Genomic DNA, 21,536 nt, shown 5'->3' with positions numbered 1-21,536 from the left:
ATATATCTCTGACATTCTGAACAGTGACATCACCTTCCAAAGTCAGTCTGGCAAAGAGATGCAATCTGCTAACTGGACAAAGTGTGTTTATAAACAGCTGTCCCCATCCCCATGGTAGATGACAACTGAAACAGCATTTTTCAGTTTTAGCTGAAACCAAAACCGCCACTGAAAATGTCTGAATGCTTTCAGCCAAAAAAAAAACTGCAGCTGAAACTCATCACTTGGTTTCAGACAAAGTCAAAACCATGTTTGGTTGTGTGAATGTGAAGGTGACTGGCGTTTCTAAGAGCTTACCGTCTGCATCCTTCTTCTAAACCTACAATATCCAGGCCAGAATATAATTTAAATAATTAAAGATCATATTTTACCTACAATCAAAATAGCCTCCAAACATGGACCACAGTTAAAAAACAAAACAAAACAAAACTATAAGCCACGGTGCTTTTACAGTGGCTGACTTTATGCCACACTCCAAGTGACAGTTGATGTCATAACTCCAGAGAGAGGCTAATTCTTAAGGAGCTTATCATCCCACACTACAAATTCCCACTAAAATTTTGTATTAAAAGATTATAACTACCCCCATAGGACTACATTACAATTTTGATAAATAATGTTTCTGCAATTATTGCTGCTGTCTTACAATTGTATCAGCCCTCTAAAACTTTGAGGTCTGGAAATAAAGATTTCTTGGAAGTTCCTTTTCACGTTGTTAGACTGGATTAGTATCATCATTCTGTTTTTAATAAAATAGGTCTGAAACTATGGAACTCCTTGCCAACTAGCCTGAAAGAGATTCAGAGTTTGGAATTGTTTAAAAAAGAATTGAAAACTTTTCTATTTTGGCAGGCATTCAGCGGGGTCTAGTAAGGTACTATGAGAATCAGCAGAGAATAAATGGCAGAAATATTTATTTATGAGGGTAAATCAAAACGAACACGCAAAATACATTTAACGGCTTTAACAGAAGTAACTGTGAGCAATTTAACATATCACTTTTCCACATAGTCCCCATGCAAGACGACACATTTGTTGTATCGTTCAACTAGCTTCTGTCAATGTGTTCTTGTGTGCACAGTGTTGATGGGCATCCAGAATGACCTTCATCGGTTACATCTGTTCTTCCCGCTTAAAACCTTTTTACCCACTCATAAACCTTTCATTGATTCATGGTGCTATGTCCACACTGAATTGATGGTGAATTTCCACAAGTTTCACTCCATCTGCCCAAAGAAAGCACACTACTGCAATAGAGTATCCATGTTTCTGACCTCGTAGATGCTACATGACTTAAAGGCCGACTGCTGCATTGTGCAAGGACAAACTATCCAACAGGCAATGTACAAGTACATATGTTGCATTTCGCTAGCTGTTCCATTTATTGCGTAATTTAACAAATGCTTTTCCTTATAGACTGGGATAGCCATGCAGTTGATAACCTGAAACTGGAAAAACTATGATCATTTGAATTTCCCTTTCTGGTGGGCTAATCTGTGCTCCAGCTATGGATATGAGAAAATGAATGTAGAAAGTCTGGGGCACAATATTCTTTTTAAATTGGTTTGGGGTCCGTTAGCATCGTATGTTACTTCTGTATAGCAGGTCTGTGATTATAAGTCAGGTTTTGTTTACTTTCATACACATCCAAAATAGGGTGGGGGGATATTTCTGTCCTAATTTGACCCTAGAGTAGTTACATTTGGGGTGGGAGGAAGGGTGGGAAGATATTATTAATATGAAGAAGGTAAGGTTACTGGGCAAATAAATGTCGCTATGTTTTATTGTATAATCATTGAGTGGGGGTGGGTGGGAGAAAATGAGTGGTTATATATATAATTTGTAAGTGGATGTGCTTAAATCAGTGATCTCAAAATCCCTCCTTGAGGACCGCAATCCAGTCGGGTTTTCAGGATTTCCCCAATGAATATGCATTGAAAGCAGTGCATGCACATAGATCTCATGCATATTCATTGAGGAAATCCTGAAAACCCGACTGGATTGCGGCCCTCAAGGAGGGACTTTGAGACCCCTGGCTTAAATTGATGTTTTATGTGTTATATATTCATGGATTGCACTTTTGAAGTATGGAAAATCAATAAAGAATAATTTTTTTTAAAACCCCAAATGCTTTTAATTTTTGATTTGTCCTCGTATCTTTTGGAATTTTTTAATATATGCTTTTTATCTTAAATGTATGTTTGTTGATATGTTTGTTTAACAATTCTGCATGTAATAACTGTCATGTACTGAGACTTTGAGTTTGAGCAAAATATTAATGTTTTAAATAGATCCCTAATGGTCTAGTCAGAGCAGGAGTGTGATCTTAACACGGCAACCATTTTGAGAGCAGAGCCAGAATATGCAGGAGTATCTGGGGGTCATTCTTGCGCCTAACTACACCCCTGATTTTAAGATAAATCCAAGGAGGACTACCGGGGAGGGGGGTGGGGGGGGCAATGCCTCTTTAGAGTGAAAGAGGAAGGAGGAAGATAAATGTGGTAAAGCATTATTTTCAGCTTCTGCTAAAATACATAGTCATTTTTGGCCAAAACTAAAAACATGGCTGATCATTAATCTTTCAGCCAAAACCAGATAGGAAAAAGGATTACAGGCTGGTTTTGGTGTTGTGTACATTCAAGTACAGTAGGTATTTTTCTGTCCTTGGAAGGCCCACAATCTGAGTTTATATCTGAGGCAACAGAGAGTTAAGTGACTTGGCTAAACTCAAAAGGAGAGATTTGAAGTGGCTTCTCCTGGTTTTTGATCCATTGCTCTAATCATTAGGCTACTCCTCCACATGATTTTAATTGTATATTGATAAACCAAGACCGGGACAACCCCACTGGTTACAGGCCAAGGGCCAGCGCCAGGCCACAGGCTCTGCACCACTGGCCTGCTTCCCTTTAGATTGCTCCTGGGGAGAAAATATATCACCACCTTGGTTTTAACATGCATTTAATTACTGTTTATTGCACACTACTGCTATAATAAGGCTTAGTAAACAGACCTTTAACCCTTTAATTGGCAGATGGTGAAAACGGCTGCTTTACATAACTTGATGTTGAACAAGAGCAACAGTGCCAAGTAACAGGCATTTGGAGATGCAGATCTCCCATAAGAGCCATAGAAAACACATGTTGCTTCTGAGCAACAATGCCAAATAAAGGGTTAATCTGGTTCAGAGAAGTCTGTACTTACCTCTCCCTTCTTGTTTTTTCTAGTTTGTCTTTCAGGATCATAATCTCTTTCTTAAGTGTGAGCTGCTGACTTTCTGCATCCCGCAGTTCCTTCTTCAGATTCTTGATTTCATTAGCATGCAGTGCCTCTCTTTTGGACAATTCTTCCTCGTAAAAAACACTTTTCTTCTCCAGGTCAGCCTTTAACTTGGTGATTTCTTGTTGATGTTCTGTGCTGCTAACCCCCGGTGAGCGACCAATCTGTTTTTGCTATAGGAAAATAAAATTCAAAAATTAATTTCCCCTGATCACAGCAATTAAAGCTCAATTAAAGAAGCAGACTCACAGGCCAAACACATTTTCTGCACACATATTAAACAAAGAAGAGACTATGATCTGTTGTGAAGGAAATATATTTTGTGCAAGCCCCTATGATACAAAACTCACATATTTACACAATCTTTAATATTTAAAATGTATGAGGGGAGTCAATAGATATTTCACACCACTTTGAGTGCATCTCCTCATAAAGATGTTAATAAATCTTTATAAAAATAAATACATCTACTGTTTAAAAGCATTAATGAAGAATTTTCCCCCGTTCCCCATAAAGCCCATTCCCCTGAAACTTTACTAGGGTAATCTTGGGATCTAGCGGGAGCTAAGAATAACCCCTGAAATCTAGCACTATTTTACTACATGCTAACAACACAAGCTTAAATTTGAGTTTTCAAGTGATTGAGTTACCGTATATATTCGAATATAAACCGGGATTTGGGGGCCAAAAAATTGGCCCAAAAATGGGGGTCCCGGTTTATATTCGAAACCCTCCCGGACTTCCTGCAGGCCTGCCTTAGGCCGGGACAGGAGGGATTCCTCCCGTCTCCTGCCCTGGTCGACACTAACAATTACTACCCTCCCTCTTGTATCTGTTTGTTCCCTGGTCCAGCATGTATCCCGCGCTGAAATCCTCCAGAAGATTGTAAAGGTAAGTAGCGGGCCGGCATGCAGGAGCGAGCTTTTCATGCTCATGGCTGGCCCTGCACCGTTCCTTGATAGGCTGCTGCAAGTTCTCGCGGGATAATAGTATCATTTCATTGAGACTGTAGTTAAACCATTTAAAAATTGCGAGAACAAAGTTTTCAGGAATTTATGAAATAATTGCAGCTGGCCTAAAAGCCTAATGGAGTCAGGAAATTCATTCCAGATCTCTACAAACCTGAAAACAAAAGATCGACTGAGCTTTCTAGCAGATTTAATTGGTGCTGGAGAAAGATTTTAGGTGTGCCATGGACCGCCAGAAGAACTAATAAATTGATTCTAGAAGAGATCAAATCAGCTCTGTCATTCGAAACCCAAATGATGAAGTTATGACTGTCTTATTTTGGTCACACCATCAGAAGAGAAAGATCACTGGAGAAAGATATCATGTTTGGGAAGATCAAAGGAACCAGGAGAAGAGATTGACCTGCAATCAGATGGCTGGACACGTTGAAAACAACAATGGGTATGACGCTGGAGGACCTTTCCGGACTAGCACAAAACCAACTTCTTTTTAGATCCACAATTCATCAAGTTGCTAGAACTCGATCATGAGTTGATGGTACCTAACGACCACAGTATTAAGGCTCCAGACAACTATAAGTATGTCCCAAATAGGTTGTGACAACCGAACAGTGGAGACTAGAGACTGCTCAATTCTTATGGTTTCCCCCCCCACCCCCAACACTGAGCAATCGATGTTGGAAATTGACAGAGCTGGCAGGAGAGGAATCATCTGTACCTGAACAGAGTGCTTTGGTGGAAGGAAGCAGAGCCCCCGAGGAGAGAATTGTTCTTTTCATCCGATATCATATGCAGATGCCAAGATGTGGCAAATTTAAATAGCTCATAGCCACAGTATGTGTCCTGTGGTTTCATGCCCAAAGGGATGTGACCAACTAAAGGGAAATGTCCCTTTGGAACCAATTGAGGACCCATGGAGGAGTTACTGAGAATTTGATTTATTTCATTGTTGGACTGCTGCTAATTCTTTCAAGGTACTTTGTGGGGTTTTTCCTATTCATTTTTTGATTTGGGGACAAGGAAAGGAAAAAATAGTTAAAGGACCAAAAAAGAAGGTGCAAGGTCCTAAGGATTCTTTTGCTGTAATTAAAGATGCTTCTTCGACTACTATTGAAGTCCAAATTAGACTGAACATAAGAACATAAGCAGTGCCACCGCTGGGTCAGACCAGAGGTCCCTCGTGCCCAGCAGTCCGCACACGCGGTGGCCCAACAGGTCCAGGACCAGTGCATTAATCCTCTATTTATATCTATACCCCTCTATCCCCCTTTCCAGCAGAAAACTGTCCAATCCTTTCTTGAACCCCAGTACCGTACTCTGCCCTATTACGTCCTCTGGAAGCGCATTCCAAGTGTCCACCACACGTTGGGTAAAGAAGAACTTCCTAGCATTCGTTCTGAATCTGTCCCCTTTCAACTTTTCCGAGTGCCCTCTTGTTCTTTTATTATTCGAAAGTTTGAAGAATCTGTCCCTCTCTACTCTCTCTATGCCTTTCTCTATGACTGTAAGCTCTTCTGAGAAGGGACCATTTCTTGCTTATTGAATGTACAGCACTGCATACACTTTTAAGCGCTACAGAAATGATAAACAGTAGTAGTAAGTCTAATTTTGCATCTAAGAGTGAAAGTAGGTTTGAGGATCCTATTTTGAGTCCTGACTCACCACCACTCTACCTACTGTAGAAGCAAGCTCTACTCTAGTAACTAGAAGTTTATTAGGTGTTGATAGGACTGGAGAACTGGGTCACCAATCAGACCTTGTTGGAACTTTTCAACCAATTGCTGCAGTGATATCTGAGATAATGTCAGCTACTGAGATGCCTTCTAATGATATGACAACTACTTGACTTTCCCTTAAACAGTTACATTTGGAGGCTGTATGAGACAAGATTTTGAAGTGACATTAGTTCCTAAGGAAGACTCTAATGTAGAAATTTGGAAGTTAATGATTAAGATGGAAGGGACTTTAACTGCTTGTCTAGTTGTGCTCCTTTATAGGGGAAGCAGCAGTCAAAGTAACTTCATTAGAGACTGATTTGATTTTGAATAGTAAGAAACTAAATGAATATTAAGAGAAAATTGAATCATTAGAAGCCACAAATGCTTTTTTAGTTAAAGGAAATATGATACTTGAGAATAGATTAGAGAGAGCTGAGAACCAGTTGAGAACTAATAATCTTTGGGTTTTTTTAAATTTTCCTTGTAATAATTCAATTTCCCCTAAAGAGATGTAATTAGGATCTACATCACTCCCACAGATTTCTAAAACACACTGTATTATGTTTCTTCTTCTCTGAAAAATATTTCAGGAGGAGGGGGGTGGAAGAAATACAGTGGTACCTCGGTTTACGAGTGCACCGGTTTGCGAGTGTTTTGCAAGACGAGTAAAACATTCGCAAAATCGGTGCCTCGGAAACCAAGCTTGCCTCGATGTATGAGCGCCTCCCCCGCGTGATCCAGCACCCCCTGCTCGCATCGCCCCCCCCGCCGCGATTTGACATCCTCCCCATACCCATCCGAACACATCACTTACCCCCCCATCTGGCACCCGGCACCGATGCCAACGCACAGGACATGCCGGTGCCTGAAGGTCTGTTGTCCTTTTTTCTGAGATTCTCGAGATCTTGAGAATCTCGGAGAGAGTGGGAACTCGAAGGCCTTGAGCATGCGCAGATGCTCAAGGCCCAGCAAAAAGGACGACAGATCTTTGGGCACCGGCATGTCCTGTGCATTGGTGCTGGTGCCAGGTGCCAGATGGGGGGTAAGCGATGTGTTTAGGTGGGTGGATGGGTGTGGGGGGGATGTCGGATCGCGGAGGGGGTCGACGCGAGCAGGGGGGATTCCGGATTGCAGAGGGGGATGATGGATCACGTGGGGGGGGCCTTCATGAGCGGGGGAAGCAATGCCGGTTCTCGGGGGGGGGGGGAGGTAGAGCAGTGCCACTGGCCTCAGGGGGGGGGGGGTGGGAATGAATCAAGCGAGTTTCCCTTACTTTCTATGGGGAAACTCGCTTTGATATACAAGTAATTTGGTTTACGAGCATGCTTCTGGAACAAATTATGTCGTAAACCAAGATTCCACTGTACTAGAGGTGGATCTAACTACTATGCTAGAAACATCTAATCTAGAGACTACATTATGAAGTACCTTGATGGTTACTTCTTCCTGTAGTGAAGATAAAGTTTTGATTAATTACTTCAGGAAAAGGTTATCTCACTTTCATGGTTCCCCTTTCATGGTTTTCAAGACTTTTCTTAGTGAAATCAGGTGATCTGTAGAGAGCTTCTTAAACTAAGACCTAGGGTTTTATCCTTGGGCATGACTTTCTTCCTGAAATTTTCCAGACAATGTTTGGTGACATTCCACAAAATGGTAATGATTCATTATCTGTAGCAGTTGCATCAGAAAGTCCCAAAGAATATACTGTTAAATCTTTCAGTCTATTCAACATTTTGTTGACTTTTAATGTATGCTTTAATGATGATATAGTTTCAGCAGCAAATATCAGTATCTTTAAAACATTTCTTTTGGTGAACTATTCTGCCCATATAGAAAGTTCACTATCTTAAGTTAGCACTTCTCAGTAAATGTTCCATTGAGGATTGAGGGTCTTCTAAGAAGAACTGTTTATCAGGTACGCATTTCTACCAAGGGTGTAGTAGGAAAACTGGATGAGCTCAAGAAAAGAACATGTAAGGTGGAGAAATTATGCACCATTATAAAGCCTCGGATAGGGTATTTGAATGCAAACATGATATCTGAAATTAAAGAGCATTCAAGTTAATATCATAAATGAAAATTGCTGGAAAAGGTAGTTCGGTTGAGGAATGTTAAGTTCTTAATTTTTCCTGCAAAGCATTTGCTAACCCAAGAGATGCTTTGGTGGAAATATTTTCTGGGGACACATATGCTCTCCAATTTTGAGGGAATTGGTATTTCCACATTATATTATCTTTTGCCAATTTTTCTGTTGAAAGTAAGATAAAGGGATGGCTTAATGTATTGAAGAAATTGGATAATGTTGATATTTCCACTTTGAGAGGAATTCTTAAGATAATAACCAGAGGGCAACTCTTCTAGTCGTCTTTGTATCTGAGCAAAATAAGTTTGTCTTACTTTAAAAAGGCTTTGTTTTGTAGACAAAAGATTATGCTGTTCCTAGGTATGAAATATTCTGTTCAATTGAAGCAAAAGGCCTTTCTTCAGCTAAAATGTAAGGCATTGCTAGGAGCTACCTTTTTTATTTAAGGTTCCCATACCAATGCCCTATAACCTATTCTGGGAAATGCTATTCTCTAAAGTGCCAATTGTGTGTCAAAAAATATAATCCACACCACAATCTGAAATACAGGAGAGGAATAAAATGCAAACAACAAAATAATTATTAAAAAAGACAGTAAAGGGGAATTCCAATGATATCCAACTCCAACTATATTAAAATATATATTTTTTGGAAGGAGGATATGAGTGAATGTGGTGCATCCTAGCACCTTCTTAAAAATGACAAATTGTGAGCTCATCACCCCAAATTCACATCAATCTGCTCCTTCCTTCAAATTTATAGTTAGCAATAAATATCATATAGAATTCACCTCTATCATATATCATATAAAATTCAAACACATAAGAAAAATTCAAACAGTGAGCAGGAGATACAAAATCAAACATCTGTTTCTTCTTAGCTCAACCCGAAAACTTTAAAGATGCCAAAAACTATAGATGAGTGGTAGTGTTCACACCTCCACTGAATGCCTCATCAATTCATTCTGCAACAGCATAAAAAAATTTCCAAATGTCCTCCCAATGAGGGCTCTTCAGCTTGGAAAAAAAGACAGCAGAAAGGAGATATGATTGAAGTCTACAAAATCCTGAGCAGTATAGAACAGGTACGAGTGAATCCATTTTTTACTCCATCAAATATTTCAAAGCCTAGGGGATACTTAAAGTTACATGGAAATGCTTTTAAAACCAATAGGAGAAAATATATTTTCACTTGGAGAATAGTTATGCTCTGGAATACGTTGCCAGAGGATGTGGTGACAACGGTTAATGTAGATGGATTTTAAAAAGGTTTGGATAAGTTCCTGGTAGAAAAATCCATAGTCTGCTATTGAGACAGACATGGGGGAAGTCAATGGATGCCTTGGGAATGGTAGCAAGGAATGTTGCTACTATTTGGGTTTTTGCCAGGTATTTGTGAACTGGATTGGTCACTGGAAACAGGATATTGGACTAATGGACCATTGGTCTGACCCAGTATGGTTATTCTTATGTCATAGGAATAATTCTATTCTGTGCTATCCATGTTTTATATACCAACCACATTCCTAAAAGGATTTGTAGCTGTCTACAAATAAGTTACAGTAACATATAAAACAAACTACAAAAAATAAAAAGCAAACAAATTTTCATTAAATCTTCAAAAAGATAGGTTTTCAAAGCTGTTCTAAAAAGTACATAAGATGGGATTTGTCTTAACTCATAAGACGGAGTGTTCCAAATTTTTGTGCCTTGGAATGAAAACAATCGATCACAAAAGGATTTTAACTGAACATTCTTAGAAGAAGGGTAACCTATTTGAAAAGTTCGCCAAAAAGAAGAATTCTGTCTATAAGAAGGAATAGCTAGCAGTTCAATGACTCCCTCAGAATTTTGACCATGAAAAGCTTTAAAATGATCAGAGAGTCAAAACTCATTGGTGACCTAGATATCGGAGAAGTGTTCTTCTCATATCCAATTTCTTCAGAATCTGGTCCTGTTTGTTGGAACCCATGGACTGAAATGCCAGCAATCGGACTTCCTTATTGACATGGAACACTGAAACCACCTTTGGCAGGAAAGACAGAATAGTGTGCAAAAAGAATCCAGACTATGAAATTAAGGAAGGATTCTGTGCAAGAAAGAGCCTGGAGCTCTGAAACGTGTCTCGTTGAGGTCACCACCACAAAAAAAATAATGTTTTGAGTGTCAGATCCATCAGAGACGCTTCATTCAGAGGTTCAAAAGGAAACTGACTGAGGCCTCACAAAACCACGTTAAGATCCCATGCCAGGAAAGGAGGTTTCACCCAGAGGTCTGATACATAGAGCTCCCTTCAAAAATTTGGCTATGTCCAGAAAAGACACCAGTGTAACATTGCAGCCTTGAACCCTGAAACAAGATAGCCCAGCTACCTGGACTCTAAGGGAAGCCACCGTAAGTCCCTTTGTCAAGACTGGATTGGAGGAAAGCCAATACGATAGAGAATGGGGCCAAAAACGATTCTACTTTTTCCTGGGTGCAACAATGTTGGAAAGTCTCCCAGTCTTTAGCATATACTGAAACTGTTGTTGGCATCTTAGATTTACAGAGGGTGGCAATGACCACTTCTTAATACCCCTTGCACGCAAACGCTTTGTGTTCAATAGCCATGCTGTACGAGCAAAGTGATCTGAATCTTCTATGACCATTGGATCTTGCGAAAGAAGGACCTAAAGCCTGAGACTGGGGCCCGACCGAAGACACATCAGATCTGCATACCACAGTCTGTGCAACCAGTCTTGAGCCACCAGAATGACCTCTCCCAATGGCCTGCAATTCACTGGAGGATTTGTCCTATCATGGGCCATGAAGGAAGGTAAAATTATGGTCATACCTGTTAATTTTCTTTCCTTTAGAAGCAGCAGATGAATCCAGACTAGTGGGTATAGCTCACATCGACCAGCAGGTGGAGATAGAGAACTGATTAACAGTTGGCCTTAAAGCCTGGTGTTCTTTCTGTTGATTCAGTTATGCACTTTGCCCAAGCATCCCGAAGGAGAATGAGCAGCCACAAACTCCATTCCAGTAACAAACGTGCCCTTCTCATTTGAATCCCATTGATATTTTCTCGATTTTCGCATCTTGCGTTTTTTATTTTTTATTTTTTTTTTTTTTTCAGTCATGAAATCATACACTTACCAACCATAGCCCCGGCTAACCTAACGCCCTAAATTCCCTACACACAGTCCGTGCCCATGGGGAGGGGCTCTGGATTCATCTGCTGCTTCTAAAGGAAAGAAAATTAACAGGTATGACCATAATTTTACCTTCCATAGCAAAGCAGCAGATGAATCCAGACTAGTGGGATGTAGCAAAGCAAACTCAAACTGGGTGGGACGCCAATGCCGCCTCTGCCAGCACTGCCGCGCCAAAACTCGCCTCTGAACGGGCTGCTACATCTAACCGATAATGCTTTGAAAAAGTATTCCCTGACGACCAAGTGGCCGCCCGGCAAATCTCCTCTAATGACATCCCCCCGGACTCCGCCCAAGATGTAGCTAAAGCCCGAGTGGAATGAGCCTGCAGGTGCTCCGGTACCTTCTTCCCTGATAACACATAAGCCGAAGCAATAGCTTCCTTGACCCAACGCGCCATGGACGCTTTAGATGCCGCCATCCCTTTGTTTTTACCCGCGAACGCGACAAAGAGATGGTCCGACCGGCGAAAAGCATTCGTCACCTCCAAATAATGGAGAAGCATACGGCGGACATCCAGAAGCCGTACCGACAAAAAACGCTTCCCCCAATCCTCCTTCCTGAAGGATGGCAGAAACAGACTCTGGTTCACATGAAAGGACGAAATAACCTTAGGCAGGAAGGACGGCACCGTACGCACCGTCACCCCAGTCTCCGAGAAACGCAAAAAGGGTTCCCTGCACGAAAGCGCTTGCAACTCCGAGACTCGCCTTGCTGAAGCCATTGCCACCAAAAAAACTGTTTTCAGTGTGACATCTTTCAACGTGGCCGCTGATAGGGGCTCAAAAGGTGCCCCCTGCAACTTCCCAAGGACAAGTTTCAGATCCCACGCTGGACAAATACGCTTTACCGGCGGGCGGATATGGTTCACCCCCTTGAGGAAACGGACCACGTCCGGCTGCGACGCGAGAGCCGAGCGATCCACCCGGCCCCTGTAACAGGCAATGGCCGCCACCTGAACCTTTAAAGAGTTGTAGGCTAACCCTTTCTCCACGCCTTCCTGCAGGAAAGCAAGAATAGCCGGCAGAGAAGCCTTAAAGGGCGCCACTCCCTGGTGACCGCACCATGCCTCAAAAACCTTCCAGACTCTCGCATAGGAGGCTGACGTCGAAAGTTTCTTGGCTTTAAGCAGAGTGGCGATCACCCTCTCTGAATAGCCCTTCTTTTTTAGCCTCGACCGCTCAATAGCCAGGCCGTAAGACCAAAGCGGGCCGGATCTTCTATCCATATGGGCCCCTGAGACAGTAAGTCCGGCGTTACCTGGAACGTCACCCGCTCGCCTACCGCAAGCTGAATCAGATCTGCGTACCACGGCCGACGTGGCCAATCCGGAGCCACCAGGATGACTCTGCCGCGGAAGCGAGAGATGCGTTGTAACACTCGCCCTATCATGGGCCACGGCGGGAATACATACAGAAGGGAATTCGGAGGCCATGGGAGAGCTAACGCGTCTACCCCTTCCGAACCCTCTGTCTTGCGTCTGCTGAAGAACCGAGGCACCTTCGCATTGCGGGACGAGGCCATGAGATCCATCTCCGGCAAGCCCCACCGACGGACTAGCTGGCTGAACGCTCGAGGAGACAACTCCCACTCTCCCGGATCCAGAAGATTTCTGCTGAGAAAGTCCGCTTGCACGTTTTCGCGACCTGCAATGTAAGCCGCCGACAGAAGCGGCACATGCCTCTCCGCCCAACGAAACAACTCTCTTGCCTCTTCTGCTAACTGCGGACTCCGGGTGCCCCCTTGGCGATTGAAATAGGCGACCGCCGTGACACTGTCCGAAAAGACTCTGGTCGGCTTGTCCTGAAGTAGTGACTGAAAAGCTAGCAGCGCCAGCCTGACCGCCTTTAACTCCAACAAATTGATGGGCCACTGGGCCTCCTGGACGGACCACCTCCCCTGCACTGACGCCTGCAGGCATTGGGCCCCCCAACCCTGCAGACTGGCATCCGTGGTGACCACTATCCAGTCCGGCGTGGCCAACGGCATGCCCTTCCACAGATGCAACTCGTGGAGCCACCACTGCATGCTGTGAGCTGCTCGACGACTCCATGGGAGACGCACATTGTAGTTCAGAGAAGCTGGAGACCAGCGGGAGAGCAGAGACTGTTGCAAGGGCCTCATGTGGTGCCGCGCCCAGGGGACCACCTCCAGAGTCGCCACCATGGAACCCAGCACCTGTACATAATCCCACGCTCGCGGTCTGGCCGTCCCGAGAAGTAGGCGAATTTGAGCCTGTAATTTCTCCCCCCGGTCTCGGGGTAGAAACACCTTCCCCAGAGCCGTGTCGAACTGCACCCCCAGATGCACCAACGACTGCGATGGGGACAGAAAACTTTTGGGAAAGTTGACAATCCACCCCAACGACTGTAGGAGAGAAATCACTCGCTGAGTAACCGCCGCACTCTCCTGTCTGGACGAGGCGCGGATTAACCAGTCGTCTAGGTAAGGGTGTACCCGAATCCCTTCCCTGCGGAGGAAGGCGGCTACCACCACCATGACCTTGGAAAAGGTGCGGGGTGCCGTTGCCAAGCCAAAGGGCATTGCCCGAAACTGATAATGCTGGCCCAGAATCGCAAACCGCAGATACCGCTGATGCGGAGGCCAGATTGGAATGTGGAGGTATGCCTCCTTGAGGTCGAGGGACGTGAGGAACTCTCCCGGTCGCACAGCCGCAATAACCGAGCGCACTGTCTCCATCCGGAAATGGCGAACACTGAGAAATCTGTTGACTCTTTTGAGATCCAGCACCGGCCTGAAGGACCCCCCCTTCTTTGGCACAATGAAGGGAATATATACCGGTGCCCACCTCTTCCTGGGGCACCGGTATCACTGCCCCTAGCTCGAGCAGCCCCTGAAGAGTCAATCTGACCGCGTCTCCCTTGGCCGCCCCATTGCACGGGGACACCAAGAAAGAATCTACGACGGGAGAGGCAAACTCTAACTTGTACCCTTCTTGTATAATGTCCAACACCCACTGATCTGACGTGATCGTGGCCCACTCCGCCCGGAACTCCGAAAGCCGGCCCCCTAAGGGCAAGGCGGAGGGAGCCAAGCCCCCGTCATTGTGGAGTGCGAGTGGCTGGGGTACGTGTTGACTGTCCCGAAGAGGGTCTCGTCGTACGAAAGGACCCCCTCTGCTGAAACCTTGGTCTCGAAGCAGAGGACGCCCCAGATGCTGCTCTGAAGAAAGGCTTACCCGCCCTGGATCTCCGAACATCCCTGAAGCGTGGTCTAGACGATGAGGGCCTCACCGGGGGCCTAGCCCTATCCTCCGGTAAACGTTGAGTTTTGGTATCCCCAAAATCCTTCACCAGCTTATTTAAATCTTCTCCAAACAATAAACCCCCTTTAAAAGGGAGTCTCACCAGCCGAAGCTTAGAAGCTGCATCGGCCGCCCAATGCCGTAGCCATAAGGATCTGCGAGATACCACTGACAGAGACATCTGCTTAGCAGATGCCCTAATAATATCATACAAGGAGTCGGCTAAATAAGCCAAGCCCGACTCCAAATCTGCCAGCTCCGAGGGAACAGAACCCCCAGACTCCATTAACGTATCTGACATGACCTGCGACCACTGCAGACATGCTCGCGCCGCATAAGAGCTGCAGATTGCGGCCTGCAAGGTAACTGCCGCTACTTCAAAGGACATTTTTAAGGAAGATTCAATCTTCCTATCCTGCGCATCCTTCAATGTCACACCCCCTTCCACCGGTAAGGTAGTCTTTTTAGTTACGGCTGCCACCAAAGCATCCACCCTGGGTAATCTAAACTTATCTAGTTCAGTCGGGTCAACCGGATACAAGAGCCGCATGGCTTTTGTTACTCGTAACCTGGCCTCTGGCGTATCCCATTGCGCCGAGATCAGCTCATGCATGGCTTCATGCACCGGAAAAGACTTGGGGGGTCTCCGTGTACCGGCCATCAGGGGATTACCTGATACCGCAGTATCTGCCTGAGAAATATTCAGCCCCTGTAAAGCTTTCGAAATCAAGGAAGAAAGTTCTTCTCTATGAAACAAACGTAGAGCGGACGGGTCATCCACATCTTGACCCGGGGGATCCCCTGTATCCCAGTCCAGGACCTCCCCCTCCTCCAAGGATTCCGGAAGAGAAAAAGGGGATCTAGGCAGAATCTCCTCTGCTTCCGCGGTCGCAATCCTGCGCTTCTTTGGTAGCAGCGACCGCCCCGGCGAGCCCACCGTGCCCTCAGCCGGCCTGCCTGTCCCACCAGGCACCACCGCCGACGTCGAGGGCACTGGAAGGGACACATCGACCCCCGGCCCCGGCGGGACGGGCTGCGCACCCTGCAACAAAAATGCCCGGTGTAGCAGCATAACAAATTCTGGAGAAAATGAACCAAACGGAAGCGCCGCTGACTCGCCCTGAGCCGCACCGGGGAGCGGGGCCGCGACTGCCGCTGGTGCTCCCGACTCCCCCGCCGCCGCTGGACTCCCCACTGCCACGGAAGCGCCCCGCAGCTCCGACTCACCCTCGTGCTCCGGGGACATCTCCCTTGCCTCACCAACCCGGGCAATAGCAAGCTCGCAAGCCTGCATAAAGGCATCTTCTGCCGGTGGAGCCTCACACTCGGCCGAGCACAGGCCTGACCGTGTTCTGCGCGCCCCACAGCGCGAACACCGGCGACCTGCCTCCTTAGACATCCTGCGTTCCAGCACGGCGTTTTTTTTTTTTTTTACACTCGGCGAACGCCGCCGACTGCCGACTCCGCCCCCCAACCACTCCTACACGCCGGCACGCGAAACCCAAGCAACGAGGCAGGGAAACACTCACCACTTCGCTCCCACGATCTTAGACGCCAGGACACGGCTGGTAAGTGTACTGAAGGCAAAAAATGCAAAGATTGCAAAAGCTCAGCACTACACAGGAAGTCGACTAGGTTTTTTTTTTTTTTTTTTTTTTACTGGAATGAAGACCTACGACCCCTGCAGGACCAATCAACCCCTCAATCACCCGGAGGGGAGGGTGGAGCAGGGACCTGGGAGGGCCCAGGTGTAACTCCTAAAGCCGGCACCAATCAGCCAGGCACCCCTGTCCTACTGAAGAGACTGAGTCTCAACAGAGGCAGTCCAATCGAACACCAAAATCTCCGATAGCAGCTAGAATCCAAGAGCTAGTGGGCTAGCTCAGTCCCTGCTGGGAGATAGAGCAAAACTGAATCAACAGAAAGAACACCAGGCTTTAAGGCCAACTGTTAATCAGTTCTCTATCTCCACCTGCTGGTCGATGTGAGCTATACCCACTAGTCTGGATTCATCTGCTGCTTTGCTATGGAAACATGTATAACAATATACCATGTGGCCATGGCTGGACCATTGGACCTTTGACTGAAGAACAAAGGAACATGCAGAAACCTTTGAATTTAACATTTACAAACCTCCTCCAATTCTCCTCATAGGCTGTTTAACAGCCTTATTCACTGTGACCTGTCCTGGTACTGTGCCGCAGCCTGTCTCAGCTTAAAATGTAGCCAGATTTGGGAGAAGAAAATCACTGCCCCAAAGAAAATGTTCCTCAGCGCTGAATCTTCAGGCTGCCAGCCTGACCGATGTCTCACTGAGCCTCCACCCCTGCAAACATTCCAAAAGCCAATAGGGGAGGTGAAATACAATCAGCACCCTCCTATGGATGCCTAACAGCCTGTGCTCAAATCCCTGCAAACAGTAGGTGAGCAAGTTATAAAGGGACAGCCCCAAGCTCTAAAAAAATGCTTCTACAGGCTAACCACCGAAAACTGAAGAAAACAGAGCAGAACAGAAACACTCCTTCCGGCTCATGTGCAGAAGGAAAAAAATCTAGGGGATAGGGTATCCCTATTATTCATAAGCACTCTAAATTAGTGAAAATGAAGAGCAATTATCAAGTACTCATTTGCCTTGCTGTATAGTGAGAATGCAGATGTTAGGAGTCAAGCAACTGACCTTAAGTCCTTCCAGTTCACTCTCCAGCTGCTTTGAGTACTGTTCGCTCCTCTCTCGCAGTTTCCTTTCCTTGGAAGCTTCTGCTGCTGCAGCCTCTGACTGTCCTTCAAGCTAAAAGGGAAGGAAAGGTATAGTAGATAGGGGTTACTGCTAGGTTTTTCCCTTAGTAGAAAAATAATAAGGAATAAGTATGCTTCAGATGCAAAATTAATCTTCAAAATGAATCTTACAACTACAAAGGAGACATCATTCCAAGTCTGATGATATCAAAATTAGTTTCTGCTACTTGATGTAGTTTTCACACCTCCTGAAGGGGAGTACCAATGCTGTACAAATGGTTCCACCTAGCAGCAAGTTCACAAAGCAGAGCAGTGCAACAAGGAAATATTTTCAAGGAAGCTGCCCTGATGTGTGCCTTATAGCACAGTGGTAAGTTGCAAATAAAGGGAGTACCTAGAGGCTGCGCATAATGGCCTCTCAGCCTCAAAAGCAAAGGAAACATGTATCTGAAATCAGATTTAATAAAATTGAAATAACTGTTGTAATTTATTAATTAAACAGATTTGTGCACCTTTAGGGTAAAAATGCCTGAATTTCACTTATATTGCCTGGCAGCCACCAGTTTCAGCAAAGAAAGCAAGAGACAATGTCTCTAATAAAGCAGAAAAGTAATCCTCACCTATGCTGAATCCAGAACCACAGAAGAATAGCTTCCAACTGAAGGTCATGGAATGAGAGCTCACCTCCTTTTTGGTTCTTTCTGTTCTACGTAAATCTTGTCGGAAGCTCTCGATCTTCTGATTCATCCCATCCATCTCTTCCTCTTTATCTCGGAGCTGGCGAACAAACTTTTGTTTCTGGGATCGCAGATCTGTCAAGCGTTCATTCATCTCAGAAAACTCCTGCATGGCTAGCTTCCTCTGACTGTGTGCCTCCTTTAGCTCTTTGGTTTGGGACTTCAGTTTCTCATTAGAATCCATTATTTCCTGGAATAAACAACATACCATATAGATGACAAGAAACTTACATGCTGAAGAAAAGTTTCCATTTTGTTTGGCAAATAAGATCCTTCCAAAACAAGTTAAGGAAGGCAATACATTAGACACATTAAAACTATAAATGTAAGAAAATAGACTTAACATCGTAACTGTCCTAAGTAGGTGACAGAAATGCTCTTGTTTACTGCAGACAATATTTAACATGTGGAAGACAGTAAGAAAACTACAGATACTGTAAAGTAAAAACATAATCAAATAATGACACTCAGGACAAGAAACTATGGGGCTCATAATCGAAACAGAAAAACGTCTAAAAACCGGCCTAAATCGGCACTTGGACGATCAGTAACAAAAGTCGTCCAAATGCCGATAATTGAACAGGGTGTTAGACGTATTTAAAAACGTCTTAGTCCTTCACAGTGCTGCTGAACGACCAGAGCTAAAAGGGGCATTTTAAGAGGAGTGGTGATGGCGGGATTTGGGCGGGACGTGGGCCGTCCTAGACTTAAGTTGTACTGCATGTATAACCGAAGGTTTTACAACACTGCCTAGACGGAACTTGGACGTTGTAACTTAGGCCATCTAAAACCAGGTCTAAGTCCACAAAAGGTATCCAAAGTGACCTGATAAGCACTGCAGACTCAAAGTACATACCCCCATGCACAGCCCTAGTGATCACTGCCCCCCCATAAAAAACGTAATAACAACTTTACCTATCTGCCTCCAGAACATCAGCACCTGGCAGCCTGGCATAGGAAAGCCTAAAAGAGCTGTACAGAGGTGGCTTAAGTGGTCTTGGGGGTGGGTTAGTGAACCATGGAGAGGAGGACCCAGGCCCATAAGCCACTCTAATCACTGTATTCATGGAGAAACATGTGCACCCCCAAAAAAAAAACCCAAACCCTTTTGTACTTCCATATAATTGGCTCCTGCAGCCATAAGGACTATTGGGGTGAGCCTGTATAGCAGTGTTTTTCAACCTTTTTTGGGCAAAGGCACACTTGTTTCATGAAAAAAATCACGAGGCATACCACCATTAGAAAATGTTAAAAAATTTAACTCTGTGCCTATATTGACTATATATAAAGTAATTCTCTTGAATAGGAATCAAATAAACACAAAGAAAGTATTTTATAATTACTTTATTATGAAATATTAAGTAAACAGAATAGTGAAAAATTATAAAATACTTTATTCAGTGCGAAACCTGGGCCTGTTTGGCTGAACACAAAGCTGATATTCTGGCTGGAATCGAAGAAAGACACACACGTAGCTCTTCGTCAACAGCCGTTCCCTTCACCGCCCCGTCACCGCCACTGCCATCCCATTCACCGCCCCGTCACCATCCCCGCTGCATCCATATAAGCCTTAGTACTGTAATATTTAGCTTATTCCTTTCTTATAAATCAAAGTTCCTGCTGCTGAACTAGAGAAAGAGATGTTCAGCTGGCAGGGCTTTGTTTATAAATTTTTATCAACACAACTAATATACTATTTTATCCTAAAGCAAAAAATAAATAAATAAATATAATTTTTTTTTCTACCTTTGTTGTCTGGTTTCTGCTTTCCACATCTTCTCATTCAATTCCTTCCATCCACTGTGTGTCTTCTCTCTATGTCTTCCATTTGCTGTTACTGTGCCTCTCCCTTCACCCCCCCCCCCCAATTGGTCTAGCACCCATCTTCTTCCCTCCGCTCCCCCATAGTCTGGCATCTGTCTTCTTCCCACTCTGTCTTCCACATTTCCCTTTGGGGTCTGTTCCTCTCCACCCTCCTTCAATGTCTGTCCTATTCCTTTCCACCACCACCCTTCCCTCCCTCCTTTACCATCTGTTCCTTTCTACTACCCTTCAGCTCCTCTCACGTGGCTTATCTATCTACCTTCCTCCCTCTTATTTTCATGGCACGTTACAATGTAATTTGTGCAAGCCACTGGAGCCTGCGAGCTCGGTCCCTGTCCCATCCCCACAAACCATCTCGCTTCTGTGCTCCTATTTTCTCCATTTCTAATATCTCCCCTATGTATCTGTCATTGCCCCCCCCCCTGTGTCCATATACCATCCCCATGGCATGTCCCCTTTATGTCTCTGTCCCTATGCCCCATGCACATAATTTCCCCTCTTTCTGTTACCTTCCTGTGTCCAGATTTCCCCTATCTTCCTCTTCCATACCAGTGTGTCTCTTCTTTTCAACCCCATCTAGCTTTTTTCCCTCTTTCTTCCCCCCCCCCCTGCTTATAGCATCTGGCTCACCTGCCTGTCCTTCCCTTTCTTTCCTGCTGTGGGTTTTTCTTTCCGTCTTCATCCCCTTGGCCCAGAATCCTTTTCCCTTTCACTCCTTCCTTCCAATTTGAGCTGGGAACACGAGCGATCACATGGTCCCCACAGCCACCACTCGCCTGCCCAATCGATCCTACTGTTTAGCCAGCTCTCTCCCTTCGCCTCACCTTAGTTTGTAGGTTTTGTTTTTCGGCGACATGCACGCTTTCCCAAAGAGCCGCGCACGCGCGGCTGCTCAGTGTTCAATCTTCTGCTCTGCTGCAACTTCCTGTTTCCGGTTGCGTCAGAGCAGAAGATCGAAACTGAACAGCAGCGGGGACCGGGGGAGTCTCATGGGAGCGCGTGCGGGACCCGGCCTGAGGCCTAATCAGTGTCTGCACCGTACGGCACATCAGGCAACATCTCGCGGCACACTAGTGTGCCGCGGAACAGCGGTTGAAAAACACTGCTGTATAGGAATGAGCAACGCACAAATAGAAGATTAGATTAGATATGTGGGTCTAGTAGATTCTGGGGGTTTTTGGGGGGACTCACCATGACTTATAAGGGAGCTGTTGTGAGATGTTTATGTGGCACCCTTTTTGTGAAGTTCACAGCAGTGCCCTGTAAGATGCCCCACTACTCTGTTGCCATGTCTGGTTCCAGTCCCTTACTTTTCTGGCCCCTCCCATGCCCAAAAGGTCTTTTTCTAAGCGTTTTTGAGTTGGGACAAATTTTTGGTCGAAAATGGAGTATAAAGATGGAAGACTTAGCGGTCTGGACGATCAAACGGCTGGACATACAGTTGGGCGATTTTCGGAAAAAAAAAAAATATGCTGGACATATTTTTTGAAAAGGGACCTTTTCCCATGTCCAACTTTGGACGACTTGTGAGTTAGGCCAAAATGGACTTAGAAGTTTCTTTTGATTATGCCCCTCCACGTCTGTAACTAACAAATAGGAAATTCTTAATAGACACCTCTACCATGATCACCACAAACCAGCAAACTCTTTATCCTACAGGCACACAACGTTCTTCCTGATAGTATATATTCATCTGAACACTTAACTCCAAAGTTATGCTATATATCCACCACATT

At 44.9% G+C, this 21,536-nt stretch overlaps 1 protein-coding gene across 2 annotated transcripts in view; it reads right to left on the bottom strand.

Moving 5' to 3' along the window:
- CDC42BPA (CDC42 binding protein kinase alpha) overlaps window positions 1-21,536 on the bottom strand; it is a 488,866-nt gene that overhangs the window by 191,482 nt on the left and 275,848 nt on the right. For both annotated transcript variants that reach the window (XM_033938547.1, XM_033938546.1), the window contains exons 13-15: window positions 17,924-18,166; window positions 17,181-17,291; window positions 3,202-3,449 (exon numbers count right to left, since the gene is read on the bottom strand). In XM_033938547.1, coding sequence (XP_033794438.1) covers window positions 3,202-3,449; window positions 17,181-17,291; window positions 17,924-18,166 — 602 coding nt within the window. The remainder of the gene's footprint in view (window positions 1-3,201; window positions 3,450-17,180; window positions 17,292-17,923; window positions 18,167-21,536) is intronic.

Source organism: Geotrypetes seraphini, chromosome 3 (assembly GCF_902459505.1).
Source record: "Geotrypetes seraphini chromosome 3, aGeoSer1.1, whole genome shotgun sequence".
Classification (NCBI taxonomy): Eukaryota; Metazoa; Chordata; class Amphibia; order Gymnophiona; family Dermophiidae; genus Geotrypetes; species Geotrypetes seraphini.
This window is presented reverse-complemented; position numbering and strand designations above follow the sequence as displayed.